At 33.7% G+C, this 23,378-nt stretch overlaps 1 protein-coding gene across 2 annotated transcripts in view; it reads left to right on the top strand.

Moving 5' to 3' along the window:
* The window catches only part of SGCG (sarcoglycan gamma), a 242,957-nt gene that overhangs the window by 122,998 nt on the left and 96,581 nt on the right, over window positions 1–23,378 (top strand). For both annotated transcript variants that reach the window (XM_031960792.1, XM_031960791.1), the window contains exon 4: window positions 7,959–8,046. In XM_031960792.1, the coding sequence (XP_031816652.1) occupies window positions 7,959–8,046 (88 nt within the window). The remainder of the gene's footprint in view (window positions 1–7,958; window positions 8,047–23,378) is intronic.

Raw genomic sequence — 23,378 nt, 5'->3', positions numbered from 1 at the left:
TCTCTCCTTTTAGTTTTAGAATTTCAAGTTTAGTGTTTGATTGGGAGGGTTTAATTTGCTCTTTTTTCTAGCTTTTTTAGATGTAAACCTAATCCATTGACCTTCTCTTTCTCTATTTTATGCAAGTAAGCCTCCAGAGATATAAAATTTCCTCTTATTATCGGTGTGGCTGCATCCCACAAATTTTGGTATGTTGTCTCATTATTGTCAATCTCTTGGGTGAAATTATTAATCATGTCTATGATTTGCTGTTTCACCCATTCATTCTTTAGGATGAGATTATTTAGTTTTCAATCACTTTTTGGTCTATTTTCCCCTGACTCTTTTATTGAATGTAGTTTTTATTGCATCATGATCTGAAAGGGATGCATTTACTATTTCTGCCTTTCTGCATTTGAATTTGAGGTCTTTATATCCTAATATATGGTCAATTTTTGTATAAGTTCCACGAACTGCTGAGAAGAAAGTGTGCTCCTTTCTGTCTCCATTCAGTTTTCTCCAAAGATCTATTATACTTAACTTTCCTAGCATTTTATTTACCTCTTTAAGTTCTTTCTTATTTATTTTTTGGTTTGATTTATCTAGTTCTGAGAGTATAAGGTTGAGATCTCCCACTATTATAATTTTGCTGTCTATTTATTCTTGCAGTTCTCTTACCTTCTCTTTTAGAAATTTAGATGCTATACCATTTGATGCATATATGTTTAGTATTAATATTGCTTCATTATCTGTGCTATCCTTTAGTAAGATATAGTTTCCTTCCTTATCTCTTTTAAAAAGATCAATTTTTGCTTTTGCTTGATTTGAGATCAGGATGGCTACCCCTGCTTTTCTGACTTCACCTGAAGTATAGTAGATTCTGCTCCAGCCTTTTACCATTACTCTGTATGTATCACCCTGCTTTAAATATGTTTCCTGTAAATAAAATATTGTAGGATTCTGGCTTTTAATCCAGCCTGCTATCCACCTCCACTCTCCAATGGGGAGAGTTCACCCCATTCACATTTACAGTTAAAGCTACTAATTCTTTATTTCCTGCCATCTTATTATCCCCAGATTATGTTTTTCTTCTTCCTTTCCCCCTTACTCCCCTCCCCAGTATTAAACTTATGGGCACCACTTAACTCATGCAGTCTTCCCTCTTTAGAATCTCTCCTTTCCCTTAGAGTCCCTTCCCTTTTCTTAAATCTTTCCTCCACTATTTCTGTATTCCCTTCTATTTAGCCTACTGCTTCCCTTTTTGTTTTTCCCCTCCCACTTTCCAATGAGGTAGAAGTTTCTCTGTAAACCAAATATGTCTAATATTTTCTCTTTGAGCCAAATCTGATGAAATTAAGATTCACACAATGTTCATCCCTCTCTCTTCTTTCCCTCAGATATATAATAGGTTTCCTTTGCCTCTTTGTGAGATGTAGTTTCCTTTTTTTTTACCTCCACTTTTCCTTTTTTCTGGCACAATCTCCTTTCCAATTCTTGTTCTTTTTTTACATTATAACAGTAAAATCAAATTATACATGTACTCTTTATATATACCCATAAGAAAAATACATTTCTCAAGAGTTCTCTTTACCTTTTTATGCTTCTCTTTAGTCCTATATTTGAAGGTCAATTTTTTTTGCTCTGGTATTTTCATCAGAAATAAATGGAATTCATCTGTTTCATTGAATGTCCATCTTCTTCCCTGAAAGAAAATGCTCAGCTTAACTGGGTAGTTTATTCTTGGCTGCATTCCAAGTTCCTTTGCCTTTGGAATATCAGATTCCAGGCCCTTCGTTCCTTTAATGTGGATGCTGCTAGATTCTGAGTAATCCTTATTGTGGCTTCTTGGTATTTAAATTGTTTTTTTTCTGGCTGATTGTAGTATTTTTTCCTTGGTCCAATAGTTCTAGAATTAGCCACAATATTCCATGGAGTTTTAATTTTGGGGTCTCTTTCAGCAGGTGTTTGATAATTCTTTCAATGACTATTTTACCTTCTGATTCTATGACATCTCGGCAGTCCTCTTTGATGATTTCCTGAAAAATAGTGTCTAGCTCTTTTTTTCATCATGATTTTCAGGGAGTGTAATAATCCTTATTATCTCTCTTAGATCTATTTTTAGGTCTTGTTTTTCCAAGTAGATAATTTAACTTTTTTTTTCATTTTTTTGGTTTTGCTTGACTGATTCTTGTTGTCTCCTCTGAGTCATTCATTTCCATTTGTTAAGTTCTGATTTTTAACTAATTATTTTCTTTATTTACTTTTTTATTTCTTTTTATATTTGTCCAATTGAGTTTTTAAATGAGTTGTTTTGTTCTGTGGAATTTTTTTCCATTTCACCAATTTTTTTTAAGGAGTTATTTTCTTTTTCCAATTCACAAAATCTGTTTTCAGTGACTTGTTTTCTTTTTCCACTCTATCTTTTAATGACTTATATGCCTTATCCAGACTCTCTTGCAAGGTTTCCCTTTCCTTTCCCCATTCTTCTTCTAGCTCTCTTTTAAGATCCTTTTTAATTTCTTCTAGGAAAGCCTTATGTGGTGGGGATCAAGTCATGTAACCCTTTGGAGCTTCATCTGGAGACAATCTGCTTTTAGTCTCCTCAGGATTTGAAATCTGCTCTCTTTCACTATAGAAGCTATCTATAATTAGAGTTCACTTTGCCTTTTTACTCATTTAAAAAAAATGGTGGGTTCTGTTTTTGGGGCAATGAGGGTTTTCAAGCTTCCTCAACAGGAAACAGGAAGTGGCAGCAGAACAGCAGCAGAACATGCAGCAGTTGATCTGGGATCATGCTGAGTCACTCCCAGTGCTGGTGGGTGTGGCCAGGTCCTGTGAGAGTTTGGTGCTTTGGGGTTCACTCTTTACCTTTTGTGTTTATGTTGAAAATTTTATAACTTCTCTGCTGATCTACTGGCTAGTAACCAGAGCAGAGCAGCCAACATTGTGACAGAGTCCTCCCCATAGATTTTTCACCCGTGGAGACCACACCCCACCCCCAGTCTGCTCAGCATGTGCCATCCTCCCTGCTCTGTCTGCCTGTAAAGTACAAGCTAGATCCCTGGAGGGCCTCAGGGTCAGCCAGAGTCAGGATAAATCAAAGTCCTTGGTCTTTAGGGAAAGAAGTGAAGGAAGCAGACAAACAAAATCCTGGATCCTGGAGTCCAGACTCACCAGCCTCTCTCCTCCTCATCTTGCCAAGTGCCTTTGCCTCCCTTCCTTCCCCTCCAATCCTTGCCTATGATTATCTTAACACCAAATATTCAGCAAGTACCAATGGTGAGAAGAGTCATTTATCCAAACATATGCTAATAGAGTCATTGTCTCACATCCAGTAGGTAATTAGCCTTAAGTGCTCAGTTGTCTGATTAAAGCATACCTCTTTGGAGTTTCAGCCCTCTACACCTACCTGTGCCTGCTCTTGGCCCTGACACGATCAAAACAGACCTTTTCTGGTGATCTTTGAGATTATCTTCTATTGGTGATGTGTTATACTCCCAATAGATAGTCATGGGTTCTGATAGCACTAAATCAGAGGCCGATTTTGTAACTAGTTTGAGGGTAGTAGGGGAGATCAGAAAGAAGCATGTGCCCTCTCCACCGTCTTAGCTCTGTCCTCTTCTCACAAGGAAATCTTAAAGGAGAGTACCATTTGGTACTGGCTAAGAAATAGAATAGTTGATCAGTGGAATAGGTTAGGTTCACAGAACAAAATCGTCAATGACAATAGCAATCTAGTGTTTGACAACCCCAAAGACCCCAGATTTTTGGGATAAGAATTAACTATTTGACACTATTGACATTTGCTGGGAAAATTGGAAACTAGTATGGCAGAAACTAGGCATTAACCCACACCTAACACTGTATACCGAGATAAGGTCTAAATGGATTCATGATATAGACAATAAAGAAAAATATTATAAACAAATTAGAAGAGTATAGGATAGTTTACTTCTCTAATCTGTGGAGGAGCAAGGAATTTGTGACCAAAGAAGAACTGGAAATTATTATTGATCACAAAATAGATAATTTTGATTATATTACATTAACAAATTTTTGTACAAACAAAACTAATGCAGAGAAGATTAGAAGGGAGGCAATAAACTGGGAAAACATTTTTATATTCAAAGGTTCTGATAAAGACCTCATTTCTAAAATATATAGAGAATTGACTCAAATTTATAAGATTTCATAAGATTTATAAGATTTCAAGTCATTCTCTAATTGATAAATAGTCAAAGGATATGAACATACAATTTTGAGATGAGAAATTGAAACTATATCTAGTCATATGAAAAGGTGCTCTAAATCACTATTGATCAGAGATATGTAAATTAAGACAACTCTAAGATACCACTACACACCTGTCAGATTGGCTAGAAAGACAGGGAAAGATAATGACGAATGTTGGAGGGGATATGGGAAAACTGGGACACTAATACATTGTTGGAGTTGTGAATGGATCCAAACATTCTGGAGAGCAATTTGGAACTATACTCAAAAAGTTATCAAACTGTACATACCCTTTGATCCATCAATGTTTCTACTGGGTTTATATCGCAAAGAGATCTTAAAGGAGGGAAAGGGACCCACATGGGCAAAAATGTCCAAGGATACTGTGTCCTGTCCTTTTAAAATTTATGATCAGCCAGCCTCCTCATGATAGCCAGTCATTTGACTACATCACAACTTTACCTGTGCCCAATCTTTCCCCATGTTACCCTATTCCTCCATGTGACATCCCACCCTATCTTCTTCTGAGTCCAATGTAAAATCCTTATCTGTACAGCTATAGCAACAGATCCTTTGGAAAGATTTTATACCCCCTATAAAACCCCAGAATATTCCTCTTTTTTCCCTAATTATCACATGGCTCCTACAGGTATACCTAGGAAAGGAAAACTCTGCTCCAGAACAGTGACCAGGAGTAAGAGGTTCATGTCCATACTTTATTTTAATTTTAGGTGGAATAAAGTGAACTTCACTCGCATCAGGAGTAGGTATGGTCACCCACTGAGACAGCAACATCATTCTCATTATTTGTCCTTTCTATGAACCTTACTCTTTTCTGAACTTCCCTGTTTCTTTTGAAAGAACTCTCATCCTTCAGTCAGATCCACAGTTTCAGTGTCATCTTTGCCTCCTTGGTCAACACATATCTAATTGATTGAATAATTAATCACTAAATCTTACCACTTCTACTTCTTCATTTGATTCACAACTGTCTCATTCTCTCTATTCATATAACCCCCTGTCTTTCAAGCCGTCATCTCTTACCATTGAAGTAGTCTCTTAAGTGATATCCTACTTCAAGTCTCTCCCCAGTTCAATACATTTTTCATACAACTGGCAAAATGATTTTGCTAAAGTGTGAGGCGAACCATGTTATTCCGTCTGGTGACTCACCACTGACTCTAGGATAAAATGTAATTTCATCTGTATTTCTTTCTTTTTAACAATGATTTTTATATAAGTTCTAAAATGTAAATAATCATCAGTACATGTAGGTAATTTGTAAAGATGCATAAAGTAGGGGATAAGTGCTTAAAAATGTGTTTTCTTGACAAAGTTACGTGATCAAAAAAAAAAATAAGACAGTAATTATTTATTAAGTATATATGCTCCCTTTGAGAATGGAGAGATGTAGGAGATGAAAAACTTGCCCTTGAAAAGTTTATAGTCAAATTAAAAAGAAAAAAGTATATATATTCTTATTTTTTTAATGAGCATTTTTAAAATGAGTAAAAGCATTTTACATTATAAAATGAGTGTTATAGAAAATAATCGGTCTAACACTGCCCAAGAATCACTATGGTTACTGCATATTCAAAAGAACAAACTTTACACTATCTGCAAATATCAGCAGGTCAAATCCTTATTTATAAAGCCAAATAATACTTTGAAACTTGGGGGAAATCATTTATGAATAAATCACTTTTAATTTGTTTAAAATCTTGCAATTGTGTTTAAATACGACTTTAAAATTAATATTTTGGCATAGCTTCTGTTTGTAACTCTAGACCCAAAAAGAAAGGAAATGGAAGCATTTCAGTTTTGTTTCTATTAAAGCTTTTTGTTTTTCAAAATATATGCATAGATAATTTTCAACATTCACTCTTGCAAAACCTTGTGTTCCAAATTTTATCCTTGTCTTCCCTCTACCTACCTTCCCTAGATGGCAAGTAATCCAATGTAAGCTAAACATGTGCAGTTCTTCTATACATATTTCTATAACTGTCATGATGCACAAGAAAAATCATATCAAAAAGAAAAAAATGAGAAAGAAAACAAAATGCAAGCAAACAACAACAAAAGTGAAAATACCATGTTGTGATCCACACTCAGTCCCCACAATCCTCTCTCTGGGTGCAGATGATTCTCTTCATCAGAAGACCATTGGAACTGACTTTAATCACCTCATTGTTGAAAAGAGCCACATCCATCAGAATTGATCATCTTATAATCTTTTTATTTGCTATTGTTGTGTATAATGTTCTCCTGGTTCTGCTCACTTCACTTAGCATCAGTTCATATAAGTCTCTCCAGGCCTTTTTGAAATCATCCTGCTAATTATTTCTTATAGTTGGAGAGTGGTTGAATAAGTTATGGTATATGAATGTTATGGAATATTATTGTTTTATAAGAAATTGGCATAGCTTCTGTTTGTAACTCTAGACCCAAAAAATTGTTGAAGAGGGCCACGTCCATCAGAACTGATCATCTGAAAAGTCATTAAGTTAATTCCCTCATTTTATGATTGACAAAATTGGAGTCCTCAGAAGTTACATGGCTTATCCAAAGGCACACAGCTAAGTGCCAGAGGTGGGGTTTAAACTCAGATCCTCTGACTTCAGAGCTATTTATCTTGTTCACACTATCTTGCACATAGTAGGCAGTTAATAAGTGTTAAATGCTCCTCTAAGGTCTTTAAGTGGAGGATATTCAGAATATGGTAAGGGGACATTCTGGTCAGATATAGATTGGCCATCAAGGGTCCCTTGAAGCTCTAATCATTCTAATTCTGGTTGCATCATTAATTCATCAAAACAACTAAGTTTATTACCAAATACCATATAGCTAATTGATATATTCCATTTTGATGGTTTTCTAAGATTCTGAGATTTTGTGGTTAGGAGTATATAATCATTTGCTCCATATATGTTGTTATAAAATTAGAAAAATCTCCATAAGCACATTTTTCATAATACTAGATCAATAGGTAGAATTTTCAAAGATAGCAGATCACTATCTCTTTCCCTCTAGTATAAAATACCAGATATGACAGGCCCCTAGGCTTATATGTGACTTTCTTTTAGAGGAGCTATAGTGCTACTTGACTTTAATAATCTAGACCTTTAAAAATCCATTTGATTGTTAATACAAATAAACAACTAAGCCATCACAAAAAAAAAAAAAAATGAACCATCAAAATTGAAATGCCACATTCTAGAAATATTTCAGGACCCATTCTAATATGAATTTCTAAAGCCAGAAATTACCTCATTTCCCTTTACATAGAGAGACACAAAACATAAGACAAAGCCATCTCAAATACAGACTTTGCATTTTGAAACTTATTCATGGCTTCTAAGAAAGAAAGAATTTTTTACAGAAAAATTACTAAATTCTTTAGGCTATCAGAATATTCAAGAGTAGTCATTAAAAATTGACCTTTAGAATTCTTGAGGAGGAAAGAAGTCATCATCAAAATTTGCTTGCATTTGGTGTTGATCTATATCTTGTAGCCATTCTAGGAACATTGAAAATAACAAACTCTCATAGACAGTGCAGGTCTCTATGATTATTATCATTTTTGAAGAGGCAGTTCATTTATCTTAGCCTCTCCTCAACTTCTGTTTTTCCAAAGCTACATAACCAAGTTGCAGGAATGTGGATATGGAGAGATTTTTGTGCATAAATCACTCTGTCCTGATTTTAAATTCCATTGGTTCTATTAATTCTATAATACTTTGTTTTAGGATTCATCTCTGCTTCTACAATCTACACAAAATGTGACTGTCAATGCTCGAAACTCTGAAGGAGAGGTCACAGGCAGATTAAAAGTTGGTAAGTCTTCTGTTAACTATGACATATATATTTTTTTTATTTTTATCAACATTTAACCTTAAAGAATATTACTTACCTGCTGTTTTCTCTTAAGAGCTCAGAATCATTTACACAGAACTAAAGGCATGAATACCTTAACTCAACAATAAGGAACAATTGCAGGGGTCATTAGTTGAAGAAAAGAGACAGCAGAAGAAAAAAAAAAAGCAAAATACTGTAGAGGAGAAAATAAACAATTAGTAAAGCTTATCTTGTATTTTTCCTCTCAGAAAAACTATATAAATACAGCAAGACAGACGTTACCAATAACACACACAAGTAATTTGTTGGCAGTATCTTTTGCACTGACAATTTTTAAATCATAATTATGGAGTGTTTGGGGGTTTGGGTAGGGTTTTTTTTGAAGTTAGGAAAACACACATGGGGTGATGCACTATTCCTTTTATAAGATTTATAAGATGTCAGATTTTTGTATTCAAAAGCATTGCTGTTTTGAGCCTTATAGTTTACTATAAAGAGCCCATTGTACCTAGACTTTGTGAAGAAATTTTTATAATGATTTTCAAAGAGAGTAATATCTAAACTTGATCTAGCAGTCAATTTATCTAGTAGATATCTTCCTAAAATATACATAAATTCAATATTGTTTTCACATCATATTATTATCTTTATTTTTGATGTAATTCCAAACACTTTTAAGTTTTTTAGACCAAGCCCCACAGAATTTCAGAACAGAAATATCCTCAGAAGTCATTTAGCCCAAGCCATACCTGAACAAGAATAGCCTTAGCGCCCCTAACAAGTGGCCATTCAGGTCTGCGAGAAGTGAAGTAGGGAACGGGAGTAACAGAGGCATTATCTTTGATGCTTTATTCTCCCTTGAAAATAAAATAAGGATTTGTTTTACATATCTCACATATCCAACAAAATGAAAAATTGCATTGTTTCTAACTCTACTACATGATTCATCTTACCTCTTCTACCTTAATACAGCTACCATTTTAGTTTAGGCCCTCCTCATTACTTGCCTTGATTATTATAATAGCTTTCCCATTGCCAAATAGTAAACTTTTATGATTATCTAATTTCTTTAAAATAATAGATAAACTTATTGATAGTTTTTATAACTATAAGGTAATGTTATTTTAGTTTCTAAAGCACTTTAGAAGTTATCTTTTATAAGCTATGTAAACTTATGTAACATTTATAAGCTAGGTTAATTTTGGTTATATCTCATCCCATACTCTGTGACCCATTCAAGTTATTCTTCTCTTTGTTCCCCACAAAACATTATACTTCTTGTCTTCATGTCTTTTGGATTGGTCATCTGAAAGGCTTAAAATGTACTCCTTATTTATTCATTGCACATTATCCTTATTTTTCTTCAATATGAAGCTTAAATACAACATTCTTCATGAAGTCTTTCCTAATCCACTGAACTATTAGTATTCTCCCAAAGAAAGCTAATTGGTATTTATTTTTATTAATTCTCTTTTAATTTATTCTGTATACACTTAGGTATATGTGTGTGTATGAGTAACACTGACCTTGTAAAGAGCTGACCCTGAAGCCTGGAAAACTTGTATTCAATACCTATGACTCTATGTAAGTCACAACTTCTCAGTGCTCTAGGAAACTTTAGAAAAATTGAAACATATTCCACTTTAAGAGAATTAAAGAATCCTTAATTTTTGGCTAGCATTTTTGATTTTAAAAAATAACAAATAGCATAATTTGAGATGCAGCAAAACCAAAAATCAGAGTCAAGTGCCTTCTCCTCCCCCAAAAAAGTTCAAAAAGAAACATAAATGATTAGCATATGAAGGCATCAGTAGATAGATGATAGAAAGATAGAGAGAGAGAGAATTTCTTTTCTTTTCTTAATTAAACAATTTGGGTTATATTAAATTCAAAGAAAAATGAATCACACAGATGAACATTAATCTCTTTTTTTTTAAATAATGAAGATGAGAAAGGTGGAGCATCTAGTGAGAAAATAAAGTAAAAGCAGACCTAAAATAGAGTTATTCAAAGGAGAAAAGCAGATATTTCTTCCTACCCAATCTTATTCTGATTATACAAAGGGCAAGACCTCAGCTTATACGTCATGAAAATGTCCCAAATTTTGATGATTCTTTACCATTACATTTACTATACATAGCTGATAAACTTGGAATGTCCATTAAGAAGGTCCATTTTGGGTGGTGATGATGATGATAGAAGGTATAAAATGAATGTAAGAGATAACACAAGAAAGGACACATATGTACAACATATAGCAGCCCTTTGTGATGGCAAAGAAATGAAAGTAAGGGTGTGAGAGTGCTCATCCATTGGGAAGTGATTGAACAAATTATGGCATATAAGTATTATGTAACATTATTGTGCTCTAAGAAATTATGAAAAGGATGGTTTAAATCAAACATGGAAAGACTTATTATCTCTGATTAATAAGTATCAAAGGAAAGGAGAAGAGTCTAAAATAAGTCCAATCATCTGAAGATGGGAGACAGTATGAAAGGTGGAACCACTAAGTGAAATAGTAAAGTAATAAGAAGAAACAAATTTGGGTATATGGAAGCACAGAGATATGGTAAATCATCTTTTTGTGGACTTCTTCAACTGGTAAGAAATTAAGGTAATATCTGGAGCTTGTAAATGAGGTCAAGATTAACAAGAGATCTGAAAACATTTGCATACATGTGGGAAAACAATACCAGGAACTCCTGCAAACTAATGTTAAAGTATTAGGTAAACACTTTATAAAAAAGTTCCTGAATACTGTAGAGACAGGGATATAGACAGGAATTGGATGTGATTTGGTATAGGAAATGATGGATGGATTTGATATCGGGAAACTCTCAGGAGAAGAAATTCCTTCCACCAGTGTTTTCTGACACATTTTCTACAATTTTAAGAGAGTTGACTCAAGTACTGAGAGATGTCCAGAGTAATATAGCCAATATGATTCAAAGATAGGATTTGAACCAGGTCTTCATAATTCCAGCCATGGCTCTTTATTCACTATACCATGAGGCCTTTAGTACCATTTCTAATTTCCTGTAGCATATTTATTCTTTAAAGATTATCTTTTAAGAGGTATATAGCTATAGAATTTAACATGTCATTTTTGTTGCATATATTTTAGAATTGTCAGCAGTAAATTAGTTTACCTTCCCTGATATCTATCTGAAATATGATTGTATAATTAGGAAACAGATAATGTAACTATAAATTAAGAAAGAATTATAAGTGCAGCAAAGTAATTATATATATATATATGTGTATGTGTGTGTGTGTGTGTGTGTGTGTGTGTATAATTTGAAATGGTAATTTATGATCAGCTATTTTCTAATATAGGTCATACACCATGCTATAAAAGAATGGTTGACCTGAAGAAAATATGACTTGAAAAGAATTAATAGCTATTCTCAAGAAAGAGGGATTTGACTTTTTCTGCTTGGCACCAATAAATAGAAACAGGAAAAATGGATGGAGTTTGCCAAAAGATAAATTCTGCATAGATGTAAGGAATTAGATCTCCCATAGCTAAACTGTCTCAGGAGAAAATGAGTTCCCCTTCCTAATGGTATTCAAACTGTATTGCTTCTCAGAAACATAATAATATTTTCAATCTTCATTTTCCTAATCTACAAAATGGAGTTGAAGTAGTACAGATTGTCTCTAAGATCCTTTTTAGCTTTAAAATCATTGTTGCTTAAAATATAAAAATAAATCAAATGGGAATTTACTACATATCTCCTATGTGTCAATGATAATAGTTATTTAAATATTGTGTTAATGATTACAAAGCACTTTTTTAAAACAATATCTCATCAATATGATTTCGTTTCATTCTCACAGAAGTCCTGTAATAATATTGGTACTCCACTATCTTAGGATGCTAAATACAAGGTCGGGGTGGAGGGAAAGAGTAAAGGGGAAGGAGAGAGAGAAGATCCAAATCCCAAATCCCTGTTTCCAGGTTTTGACAATTTTGCCTCTAAAACAGCTCTCCCTTCTAACCCTTGTTCTCCAATTCACAGGATTCCCATTTGCTTTCAACCCCCATCTCCTCTTGCCTGAACTACTAAGCTGCTAATTTATCCCTGTCCTTTCAACCTTCCCCTTTCCAATTCTTCTTTAAAGCTGCTAAATAATCTTTCTAAGGCAGGGATTCTTAACCTTTTTTTGTGTCATGGACACCTTTGCCAATGTGTCAAAATAATATCTCGTTCCCCAACAATCACCAGCAATATACTTAGTCATATACTAAATTCATAAGTAGCCAGTATTGAGTGTCAATATGAAATTCAAAGGAAAAATTGAGCCAGGTAAGTTAATGGTTCTCTGTGCTAAAAATAAGCTCAGAAAAATGGGAAACCTAGTAAGAAGATGAAGTAAGAGTAAATAGAAAACGGAATATGAAAATGAAATAATATCACAAAGAGAAACCTAGAGGTCACATAAAAGATGTCAAAGAGCAAAGAAGCATAACGTACATAACTCAAAATTACCTCCTGGTAATATATGTTGAATCAGGTGAAGTCATCTAGGTTTTGCTGTCAGAGCCTTCCAAGTCCTATGATTTACATATCCTTACATATCCAGATATCCTTAGTAAGATCATCAAATCATTAATTAATTCTGATAACTTTGATATAACATGATTTGTTAACTGTAAAGCTTTACCAACAATTTTGAGAAGCTGCAAATATTTTAATAAACTAACCCCAAACTGGCATGGATAAGAATTAATCTGTTCTCCTCCTCCCAAGCCCTATAAAAATGAAACCTCAAATTCCTTTCTCCAGAGACTTCTTCATCTCCATCTGGGTTCATGATGCCAAGTGCAACCAACTTTAGTATAAAGTTATGTAAATGATTATCTGTGCTTCTCCCCTCTCCCCCTGTCCTTCCCCATTGCTGCCTGCCTTCCTTCATCACCTATCCCCCAGACCCACATCACCTGCTTCTCTACTATCCTTCTTCCTAGTTACCAGTCTCTGTAGTTTCTGTCTTTTGCCCTTAAACCCTCCATACTTTATTAAAGTGTGATTGAAGCCTGGTTTTCCCCTGCCATTATAGACTTTCCTGAAAAATTACTCAAAGATGCCTGCTATCATTTAATAATTTCATAAATTAATTATCAGTGCAGTCAGTCTGGTGACTGGGCACATTCAGAGAATAATGCTTCTAAATGCATAAGATAAAATAATTATGAAATAAAAAGGGAATCAATTATATTGAAACATATCAAAAAATTAATTAGAAGTTCACAGACCCAAAATTAAGAACTTCTCTCCTAATGCATAGGTCTTGTCATATTGCTCCCCTATTCCAATTCTTCAATGACTCTCTAGTGCCGATGGAATGAAATATAAACTTTTTACATGGAATTTGGTTCCAGTCTACTCTTCCAGTCCAATTTTTATAATGCTCCTTTTCATAATGTACTAATTACATTGCAGCCAAACTGAACTAATAATATATCCTAAATCCACGATTTTCCAAAGACAACATACTTCCTTCCAACTCCAGACATTCACAGAGACTGTTCCTATCACTCCTCACCTCAGAGGATTGTCCTTTAAAGCTCAAGTCAGGCTCTACATCCAACAAGAAGCCTACCCTGACCTTCTAAGATACAGTTACTCTTTCTCTTTTCAAATTTTCTAGAAGTACTTTATCATGGTCTTGTATTTGGCCCCATCTCATTTCACCTTTTATTCTAACTTACTAATTTACATGTTGTTCGCTCTCACCACCACCATCATGTTTTTTTTTTCATTGTTATATCCCCAATAGTTTTGATAAATGTGTGTTAAATAAATTATCTGGATACTGTATTTTTTAAGATTCATGTTGATTTATTTAATTTGTTTTTAATTGTAGCCCACAAATCACGTGAACTGCTGTTAGGCCTTGTCCCAACCCACTTCCCCATCCTATACTTAGGCAGTTGATAGTATAAACCTAAGAACAAGACATTTTATTCATTGCTATTCAAATTTATTTTGTTAAAAAGACTTATTTCCAGCATATATAGGTATTTCCAACCCAACATTGTTCTTTCCAGCTTTGTGTCATCCTCAGATTTGATAACCATGCTGTTATTATTTCCATCCATGTCATTAATAAAAAATATTAAATATAACTGAGCTAAAGGCAGAGCCCTATAGACATGTCATGAGAGACCTCCTTCAAACTACCACTGATTCATTCATCAATGCAATTCATTCATCAGCTACCGTAATAATGTTCAGCCAATATCTTTTCATCTTTCCCATGGGGACATCATAGAAATTCTGTCAAAAACCATACTGAAATCCAGACATAAAATGTCTATAGTCATTTCTTGCAATAATACCCCTGTCAAATAAAGGAAGCTTTGTACGCAAGTTTTTCCTTGTAAAATTAAGTGTAATCAAATTTTGTGCAATGTCCTACTTGCATATCTTTGTTACACTGATAGAAAGCAAAGAAGGCCCTCAGTATATTAGCAGACTTATTGGGGAGCATTGTTACAGAAAAATCAGTAGCATAAATGGGCCACAGACAACATCATTGGAGATAATTTCTACGTGGATAAAATGATCAATCCATTTGAGTTTTTGAAAGTCTGTCTTATAGGGGATGGACCTCAAATTTCATTTGAGAATGGCAACTGATTCCATTACTTCCTGGAAAATAGAGGGAGAAAAAAATGGAAGCAGTGTCAGATTTTATATTCTTGAACTCAAAGACCAGATGGTCGCTGCAGCCATGAAATTAAAAGATGTTTGCTCCTTCAAAGGAAAGCTATGGCAAATATGGATAGTATATTAAAAAGAAGAGACATCACCTTGCCAATAAAGATTCATGTAGTCAGAGATATGTTTTTCCAGTAACAATGTATGACTGTGAGAGCTGGACAAAAAAAAACACTATGTGCCATAGAATTGACATTTTTTTAAAATTATGGTACCAAAGAAGAATTTTGAAAATCCTTTATATAACATTGAACACAGATAAGTCAATACTTAAAGAAATTTATTCAGACTATTCACCGGAAGTCAAAATACTGAAGCTGAAGTTTAAAAGCTTTGGCCATATAATAAGAAGATGGGACTCATTGGAAAAGACACTGATATTGAGAAAGATTGAAGGTAAAAGGAAAAGAGGATGACAGAGGACATGATGGATAAATGATATCATGGAAACAATGAACATGAATTCATACAGACTACCAGAGATAATGGAGGATAGAAGCATTTTTTCTATGGTCTATGGCATTACAAAGAATCAGACACAACTGAATGACTGAACAACAACAAAATAATTTTTATTTTAGTAAGAACAATATTTTATCTAGGGCAAGAATTAGTTCATAAGTACCAGGTTTGTTTGTTTTTTTCTATCAGTACTTGGCTTACATAAAAATATATACTCTCAATTTTAAACCAGTTGTCTCTTTTTAACAAGTTACTGGCTTGTTTCAGATCTATAAAAGGGTGTTTTTCATGTGTAATGAACTCTTAAGCTTTATAATAGCCTAAAATTTCAACTAGAATCATAGATTTATAGTTGGAAAGTATTTTGAAGGGCGAATAAAATTATGGGCTATTTAATTGCCTTAACAATGCCGCTTGATAAGAATCTAATTTATTACTGGTATTTGGGAAAGTATAGCTTTTAATGCTACATCTTTTTTAAACCAACAAAACATTTGGTTAGGTTTTCTGACATGTATATAGTATCTCATGAAAAAAAGAATAATTTTTCTCAGACCTGACAATTCCACAAGTAAATAAGTAAATCATTGGGGTACCAAGAAAATCTTTCAATCAGTTTCAAATATAAAACAAAACAGAAAACTCTTATCAGTATACTAAATGTAATTCTGCTTACCTCAATAATGAAAAAGTTGACCCCATCATGAGCAATCATTCTCAATAAAAAACAAAGGACCATACAGAATGGGAAAAAAATATTGAAACTAATTCATCTGTATTTTCTTAAGAATTTAGATGGTATTCTTTTCTTGTCCCATCCTTATGGATACCATCTAAGAAGGATTAGAACTTCTATAGTTTGTGCTTATAAGGTCAAAGTGTCTGATGTGTCTAAGCTGGGACATTCTTGTGCTTAATAGCCATACCCAAGGCAAGATTCAAATTCAAGTTTCCTTGACCCCCAAGACCAGCACTATTTCTACTATACTACATAGATGCCAAATTAAGAAAGACAATATAGAATGCTGAACTTTGAAGAAAATGATGAATTCTGAGAAACAGGGGTGAGGAGAGAAGGTTTTTCAGGCATTGAAGACCGCAAATACAAAGGCATTAAAGTCAGAGAAACAGGAAGTCAGTTTAACTGTACTATAGAGTACCTAGAGAGAAGTAATATATAGTAAACTTGGAAAGAGAAGTTGAAGCCATGCTATAGAAAGTTTTAAATATCAGAAAGAAGAGTTCACGATGCTGAGTGAAATGAGCAGAACTAGAACAACATTGGACACAGTAACATCAAGATTATGTGATGATTAACTATGATAGACTTAGCTTTTCTCAGCAATTACAATGATCCAAGACAATTCCAATAGATTTGGGATGGAAAATGCCATCTGCATCCAAAGAAAGAACTATGGAGAATGAATGCAGATCAAAGCACTATTTCACTTTGTTTCTTGGAGTTTTTCCCTTTAGTTTTGATTTTCCTTTAACAATATGACTAATATTGGAAATATGTTTAAAATGATTGTATATGTATTACATGTATATATCAGATTGCTTACTCTCTTGGAAAGAAGGAAGTTAAGGGAAAGAGGGAGAAAAAATGGAATTCAAAATTTTATAAAAATAATTGTTGAAAATTTTCTTTACATATCATCTAGGGGGAAATGATATAAAGTAGAAAATAAAAAAAAAAGAAGAGTTCATATTTATTTGATCCTGGAGCCAATCAGGATCAATTGGATCTTAAATGAGTAGCAAAATGACATGGTCAGATTTGTCCTTTAGGAAATCAATTTGGCTGCTGTATAAAAGATGAATTAGAGAGGAGCCAGAAGGTCTTGAACCTTATGGTTCAGTAATAAGAGGGTGGTGTTTGGAATAGAAGTAGAAACAAAATCCAAGATCATTGCAAGGTCTGAGAAAACACTGAACAGAGGAGAGGACCAGGGTTTATGCTGCAAGAGTTCAACTGGATCAGGAGGTGAAATGAGTTAAGGATTGATCCCAGTTTATTTCTCTCTGATGTTCTTTGAGCATGAATAGCTTTACACTTGGTTATTTGTGACCAGTTTCTGAAGCCCCTGCCACTACAATGACACTTAGCATTCTCCATGCCAATGGTTTACTTTGAGCAGTGGAGGACAGACAGTGGTTGAGTGTATATATGTATATATATAGACTAGTATAAAGCCTTTTTAAAACTGTGATGGCCTCAGAAATCTCCTTGCCCAGGTCCATCATTATAAAGATAAGTGGGGAGGGGATGGGAAAGTAGTTTAAAAAGGTTTGGAGATTAATCCAAGGTCACCCAACTGCTATGGGGCAGAATTCAATCTTTTTGCTTGTTTGAGCTTTTTCTATCTTTTTAATGTAGTAATTATTAGAATCCTTACAAGGTGGTAAGTCACTAGAATTGATAGAAACAATGCTTATGTTTACACCTTTGAGAGTTCACACATTAGCTCACACAAATTCGAGATTCACAAGTCAGAAACCCACAATCCCACTCTCTCAGAGGAGGAGTCAACCGTTGGGTTCACACCTTTAAGAGATCGTATATAAGAAGCTCTCAGAGCATCAGTGAGAGAGACTTGAAGAGATTGAGAAGTGAGGAGTCAGTGGAGGAGTCAGAAAAGTAAGTCATTTGAAGAGATTGAGAAGCTAGAGACTTCAGTTGGGCAGAACTGGGGATTCGGAAGAGGAGAGGCAAAGGATTAGCAACAAGAGCTCTCTGAACCAAGGAAAACTAACCGGGCTATTTTGGAAGAGAATAAAAGATTGGATTTTAACTCCTGGCTGTATTTGAAGTGATTATTACTTTGAACTGAAACTAAGGCTGCTCCTTAGCAGCTCCCCCAGGAAACCTGCTCCTAGAGAACCATTATATTTTTGAAAAGAAGAGAACACTACAGTAATAAAAGTTGTAGTAGTAGTAGTAGTAGTAGTAGTAACAGTAGTAGTAGTAACAATAGCTTGAGTAATAGTAGTAGTAGTAGTAACAGTAGTAATAGTAACAGTAGCTTTAGTAATAGTAATAGTAGTAGTAGAAGTAGAAGTAGTAGTAGTAGAAACAGTAGTAGTTGTTGTTGTAATTAACATTTGTATAGAGCTCACAATGTGCTAAACATTATGCTAAGTATCATACAATTATTATCTCATTTGATCTTCATAGCAACCCTTGACTAGCATTATTCTCATTATATAGATAAGAAAATTGAAGCAAACAGGTTTAATGACTTGTCCACTGTCACACAGGTAGTAAGTGTCTGAGACCAAATTTGAACTCAGAACTTCCTTACTCCATCCCAGGAATGTAGCCATTTCTCTAAAAAGCTACCCCTATTTTATTTTTATGTCAGTTTTGTTCTATGCTGTACTGGAGAGATGTTCTTCAAAGTACAGTATGATCAAAATCATAGATTGTAATATAACTTTGGTCTGCTACTAAGAATTAGAAAATAAAAAACCAAACACACTAAATCCTGTACTTTTAGGTTGTTTATTGCTGCTTCTGGTCTGCTGCTCCTTATATTTTAGCGATAGATTAATTTCTACAATACTATTTCAAATTTATAATGTAGTTATTTAGCTGCATATGAATTAACCACAAGAACTAATTATTCTCAGACCCGTTTAGAAAAGGCTGGATATTTATAACTACCAAGAGAGGAACAAATGTTTCATTTAAAGTCAGGCCAGTACCTAGAATTACAACAAATCTCTTTATATGAAACTTTATGGCTACTGATAATTATGTCACCAGGTGTATAAACTGGGCTTTTATATTTCAGAACATGTGTACATCAGCATCTGAGCATCTTTCATTCCCCCTTAAAATATGGGTTAGCTCTATGAGGACTTCAGTAAATACTCTTTAATCATTGTTTATCATTTGGCATAGAGAAAAGCTTATTGTAATAGATAGGTGGGTTTTTAAAATTACTCATAAAATAGTTATTATAGATTATCTGAGTTTCTTAATGCAGTTTTCTTACATTAGGAAAATAATACTATAATACAAAAACATACTCTCATTCTCCTTTCCCTCTTATCTCTCTCTTATTCATATTTTCTTTAAAGTAGCATGTAATAATAGCTTTAAAATAGCATGTAATAATAATAGCATGCATAAAATAGCATCAATTTCCTAACAATTCTTCACTTATCCAGTGTTATATTTATTTAATTTATCATTATTATAATTATATTTATTTACTTTAATAATAAATTATTATTTATAATTTAATAGTTATATTTGTTTAGTTTTTAAAAGGCAAGGGTCCAAATTTCTGTAATTAACTGCAACATAAGGTCAGAGTGGGGATGGGGGCTGGAGGTAGGAGTGGGAAAAGGAGGTTTGGCCAGGATGAGGTTTCTAAATGTTATACTAAAAGATTATAAACCAACGCAGGAATTAATTATTTAATACTGAAGCAATACTAGAATGTTTCATTGTACTTGCCTGGACACTTAATTGTGAAATCTTTTGTGATTATAAAATCTCTTTTTCAAATGTTAGATGAAGTACTTCTGTTGTTCTATTGGGAAAGCTCATTGCAGTACAGATTAGCTGCATATAGGATCATAACATGATGATTTGGGGAACAAATACATCTAGCTATTTTCTGGGTTTCTTATGACTCCCACATCAATTTCTCTACTTCCTACCCTAGCCATGCGTTCACAAACTAAATAAAGCACTCTATTTGCAAACTGTAGAAAAAGCCAAATTGGGTGCTTTGTTTAAAGTGCCAAAATTCCCTACTTGGCCTTGTCATAGAATTAAAGATTTAAGACTGAAAGGGACCTTCTAAGTCTTCATGAGTCAATACACTTCTACTTTTGTAACCCACTTAATATGTTGTGAGGTTAGTTCATTTGGTTTTAACAATGTCTAAACCTGATAGGTACTGTGAAAATATTTGACAAAGTAGGAATTTAGTCTTTATAGAACTGAATTAAAATATATGGACTGACTCTTTAATATGTGATTTATAATAAATCATGAAATATCTTTTATATCAGTTTCCCTATCTGTTAAAAAGTGATTTTTCTGGTTATAGTTTTCATAATATAATGAATTAAATAACACACCATGCTCTGAAATGAAATTGATTTTTAGTGCTGTGAATGTAAGAACAGAAAGTGAGAAATTATGCCTTGTTCAATACTTGTATCCAACCAATGTTTGGTTCAATACTTGTATCCAACCAAACATTGTTACATAATACCTTTCTCCCCCATATAATCTGTACATGTCTCAAACCAGATTGCTTAGCTTCCTTTCATAAACCTCATGATTATTCTGGCTTCTCTGCTTTTGTTTATAGACTTCTTTAAGCCTAAAATGCTTTAACTCCATTCACCCACTTCTTCCCCAACCCTGAAAATCTACTTGCCCTTTCAATGCCATATCTCACAGCCTTTTCTCAATCCCTGTCCATCTTGATCACTCTGAAGCATTAACACTGTTCACCCTCTTCTTGATACTTTTTTCTCTTCAGTTTTCCTCCATGATTAGCTGCTCCTTTACTAGCTTGTTTCCTGGGTCATCCAAATCATAATCACTAATCATTAATGCCTCAAGGCTTTGTCCTGTGTCATGTTATCACCTCCGAATATACTGTGTTACTTGGTGATCTCATCAGCTCCCATGAATTCAATTAAGCAGTAACTAGGTGGCACAATGGAGAGAGTGTGAGACTGGAAATCAGAAAGACCTGAATTTAAATTTGACCTTAGACAATTATTGGGTTGTGACCCTGGACAAATCACATAACCTCTGTTTGTCTCAGTTTGGTCAACTGGAAAATGGGAGATAATACAGCATATACTTCTCCAATTGTTGTGAGAATCAAATGAGAAAATATTTGTAAAGTTTAGTACAGTGCCTGGTACATAGTAGGTTGACATTTTACAAATCCTTCTTTCCTTCCTTCTTGTTGGTGATTTCTAGATCTACTCATCCACCCAAACCGCTCTCTCTTGATTCCTACTTTTACATTTCCAGTTGCCTTTTAAACATCTCAATGTATATTACATAGACATCATAATCTCAACATGTCCAAAACTGAACTCATTTTTTTCACACATCCCCAAGCCTTCCACTCCTTCTAACCTTCCTATTAACAAGAATACACATACCTAATAGATGCCATTCTCTACTCCTCATTCTTTCCACCCCTCCTTTTTCAATTCATTGCCCAATTTTGTCAATTAGGTCTTCCTAATATCTCTCAAATTTGCATTTTTACTCTCCTCTGACATTGCCATCACTCTGGTATACAACTTCACCACATTAGTCTTGGAGGATTGCAGCAGCCTTTTCGTCTCTCTGCCTCAAATCTCTTCTTATCATAGTCCACCTTGCACTAAGTTGTCAAATTGATCTTCCTAAAATACATCTGACCATGTCATCTGCTTCCCCCATTCAATAATCTACAGTGACTCCCTATCACCTCCAGGATCAAAAATAAAATCCTCTGCCATTCAGAGCTCTTTAAAATCTTAACTCCTCCCATCCTTTCAGTCTTCTTATATCCTTTTTCTACACACACACACACACACACACACATTTAATCTCCCCTAATATAGTATGCTTCATGCTAAATTAGACTGAATTAAATTGAATTTTCTAAAAGTACTCACTGCACAGCAATAAGATTTAATTTTTTCAGGTTTCTTAAAAAAGCTACCATATTCAAACCCCTCATATAAGTGACCCCCAAACTATTTACCATCTGGGCGAGAGTCAAGAACCTATTTATTATTTAACACAAGTCCAGTAGTACCTAATGGTATGTATCACATTGTCTCTACTATACAGATCTATTGTATATGTGTTGTATATGTCTGTGTGTGTGTGTGTGACTACATACGGCTTTTTGGAAACAGACCTGTGATTTAGTTGATTGGGAAACTCTCAGTATGGAAATTCCCTTCCTAGTACATATTAACAATTGCTCTCTAATTTATAATCTTAGATAATTTCCTGGAGCACTGAGATTAAGTGATTTGCTCATGCAACCTACATGTCAGAAGCAAGATTTTCATCCTTACCTTTCTGACTCCAAGCCCAACTATCACCTATAACATTCTGTCTTTTGTATATGTATTAGTTTAATAAAATTAAGAAAAGTCATTTGGGCAAAACTAATGTTGGGTTAATTTGCAAGTTCCTTTGTAGATGACAATTGGTAGTACACATCATCTACAGATGGCTTTTGTTGAATGCTAGACTATTTCTAACAGGTTTGTTTTTTTAATCAATGTTGTGGCATTTTGTTTTCAAATGGTGGCATTTTTTCATTAAAGATGTAACAGGCAGAAAAGAATGTTAATGAGGCATGATGTACATAAGAAAGAAACCCCTAAAGCCAGCTTTACAAACTTGACTTAATTAATAACATCATAAAATCATTAACGTTTCTTTCTTTATTTATCCCAAAAGGCCTTTATGTCAAAATACATTTTATACAAAAAAGTTTTTCTTATCTCAAAGATAAAAAGTGAAATTTATTTCCTAAAGGTTTCTGATAAAAAATGATTATTTATTCAACTTTAATCAATGTCCAGTTAGATCAGGAGAGCCAAAAATACATTATACTGTAGTAAGTAGAAAGACTATTTACAAATTCCTCTGAATTATTTAGAGGAGATTAAATATTTCTTTAATGAAGAACATTATCATCAAGGGAAAAACAGAATTTGAACTTTTTCTAATGTAAAAATTAATATTTATATTTCAATGAAAATATTTTAAGTAATAACTTCTGTTTTGTAAAATAAAGATGAGCTGTTTCTATTATGATGTGAAATTCTTATAAATTCATAACAAAACCTTTGACAGATTTAAAAAATTATCCTCATCCTATTATTTTATGTTGCTTTGTAGAAATATTTCTGTAGCCTAGATTAAAATGCTATGCTTCTAAAGCTTTTTACTGCTGACAATACTGCAATTAGACCTTGATTAAAAAATAATAGGTGTAGACAAATTTCAAGTTCATAACTCCTGAAAATTTAAAGTAATGTATCTAAGAAATATTTTTGTGAATTTCCAATGAAGAAAATAACTCAGACATCTCAGATAAAATGAATCTCACAGATATT

Source organism: Sarcophilus harrisii, chromosome 3 (genome assembly GCF_902635505.1).
Source record: "Sarcophilus harrisii chromosome 3, mSarHar1.11, whole genome shotgun sequence".
Lineage (NCBI taxonomy): Eukaryota > Metazoa > Chordata > Mammalia > Dasyuromorphia > Dasyuridae > Sarcophilus > Sarcophilus harrisii.
This window is presented reverse-complemented; position numbering and strand designations above follow the sequence as displayed.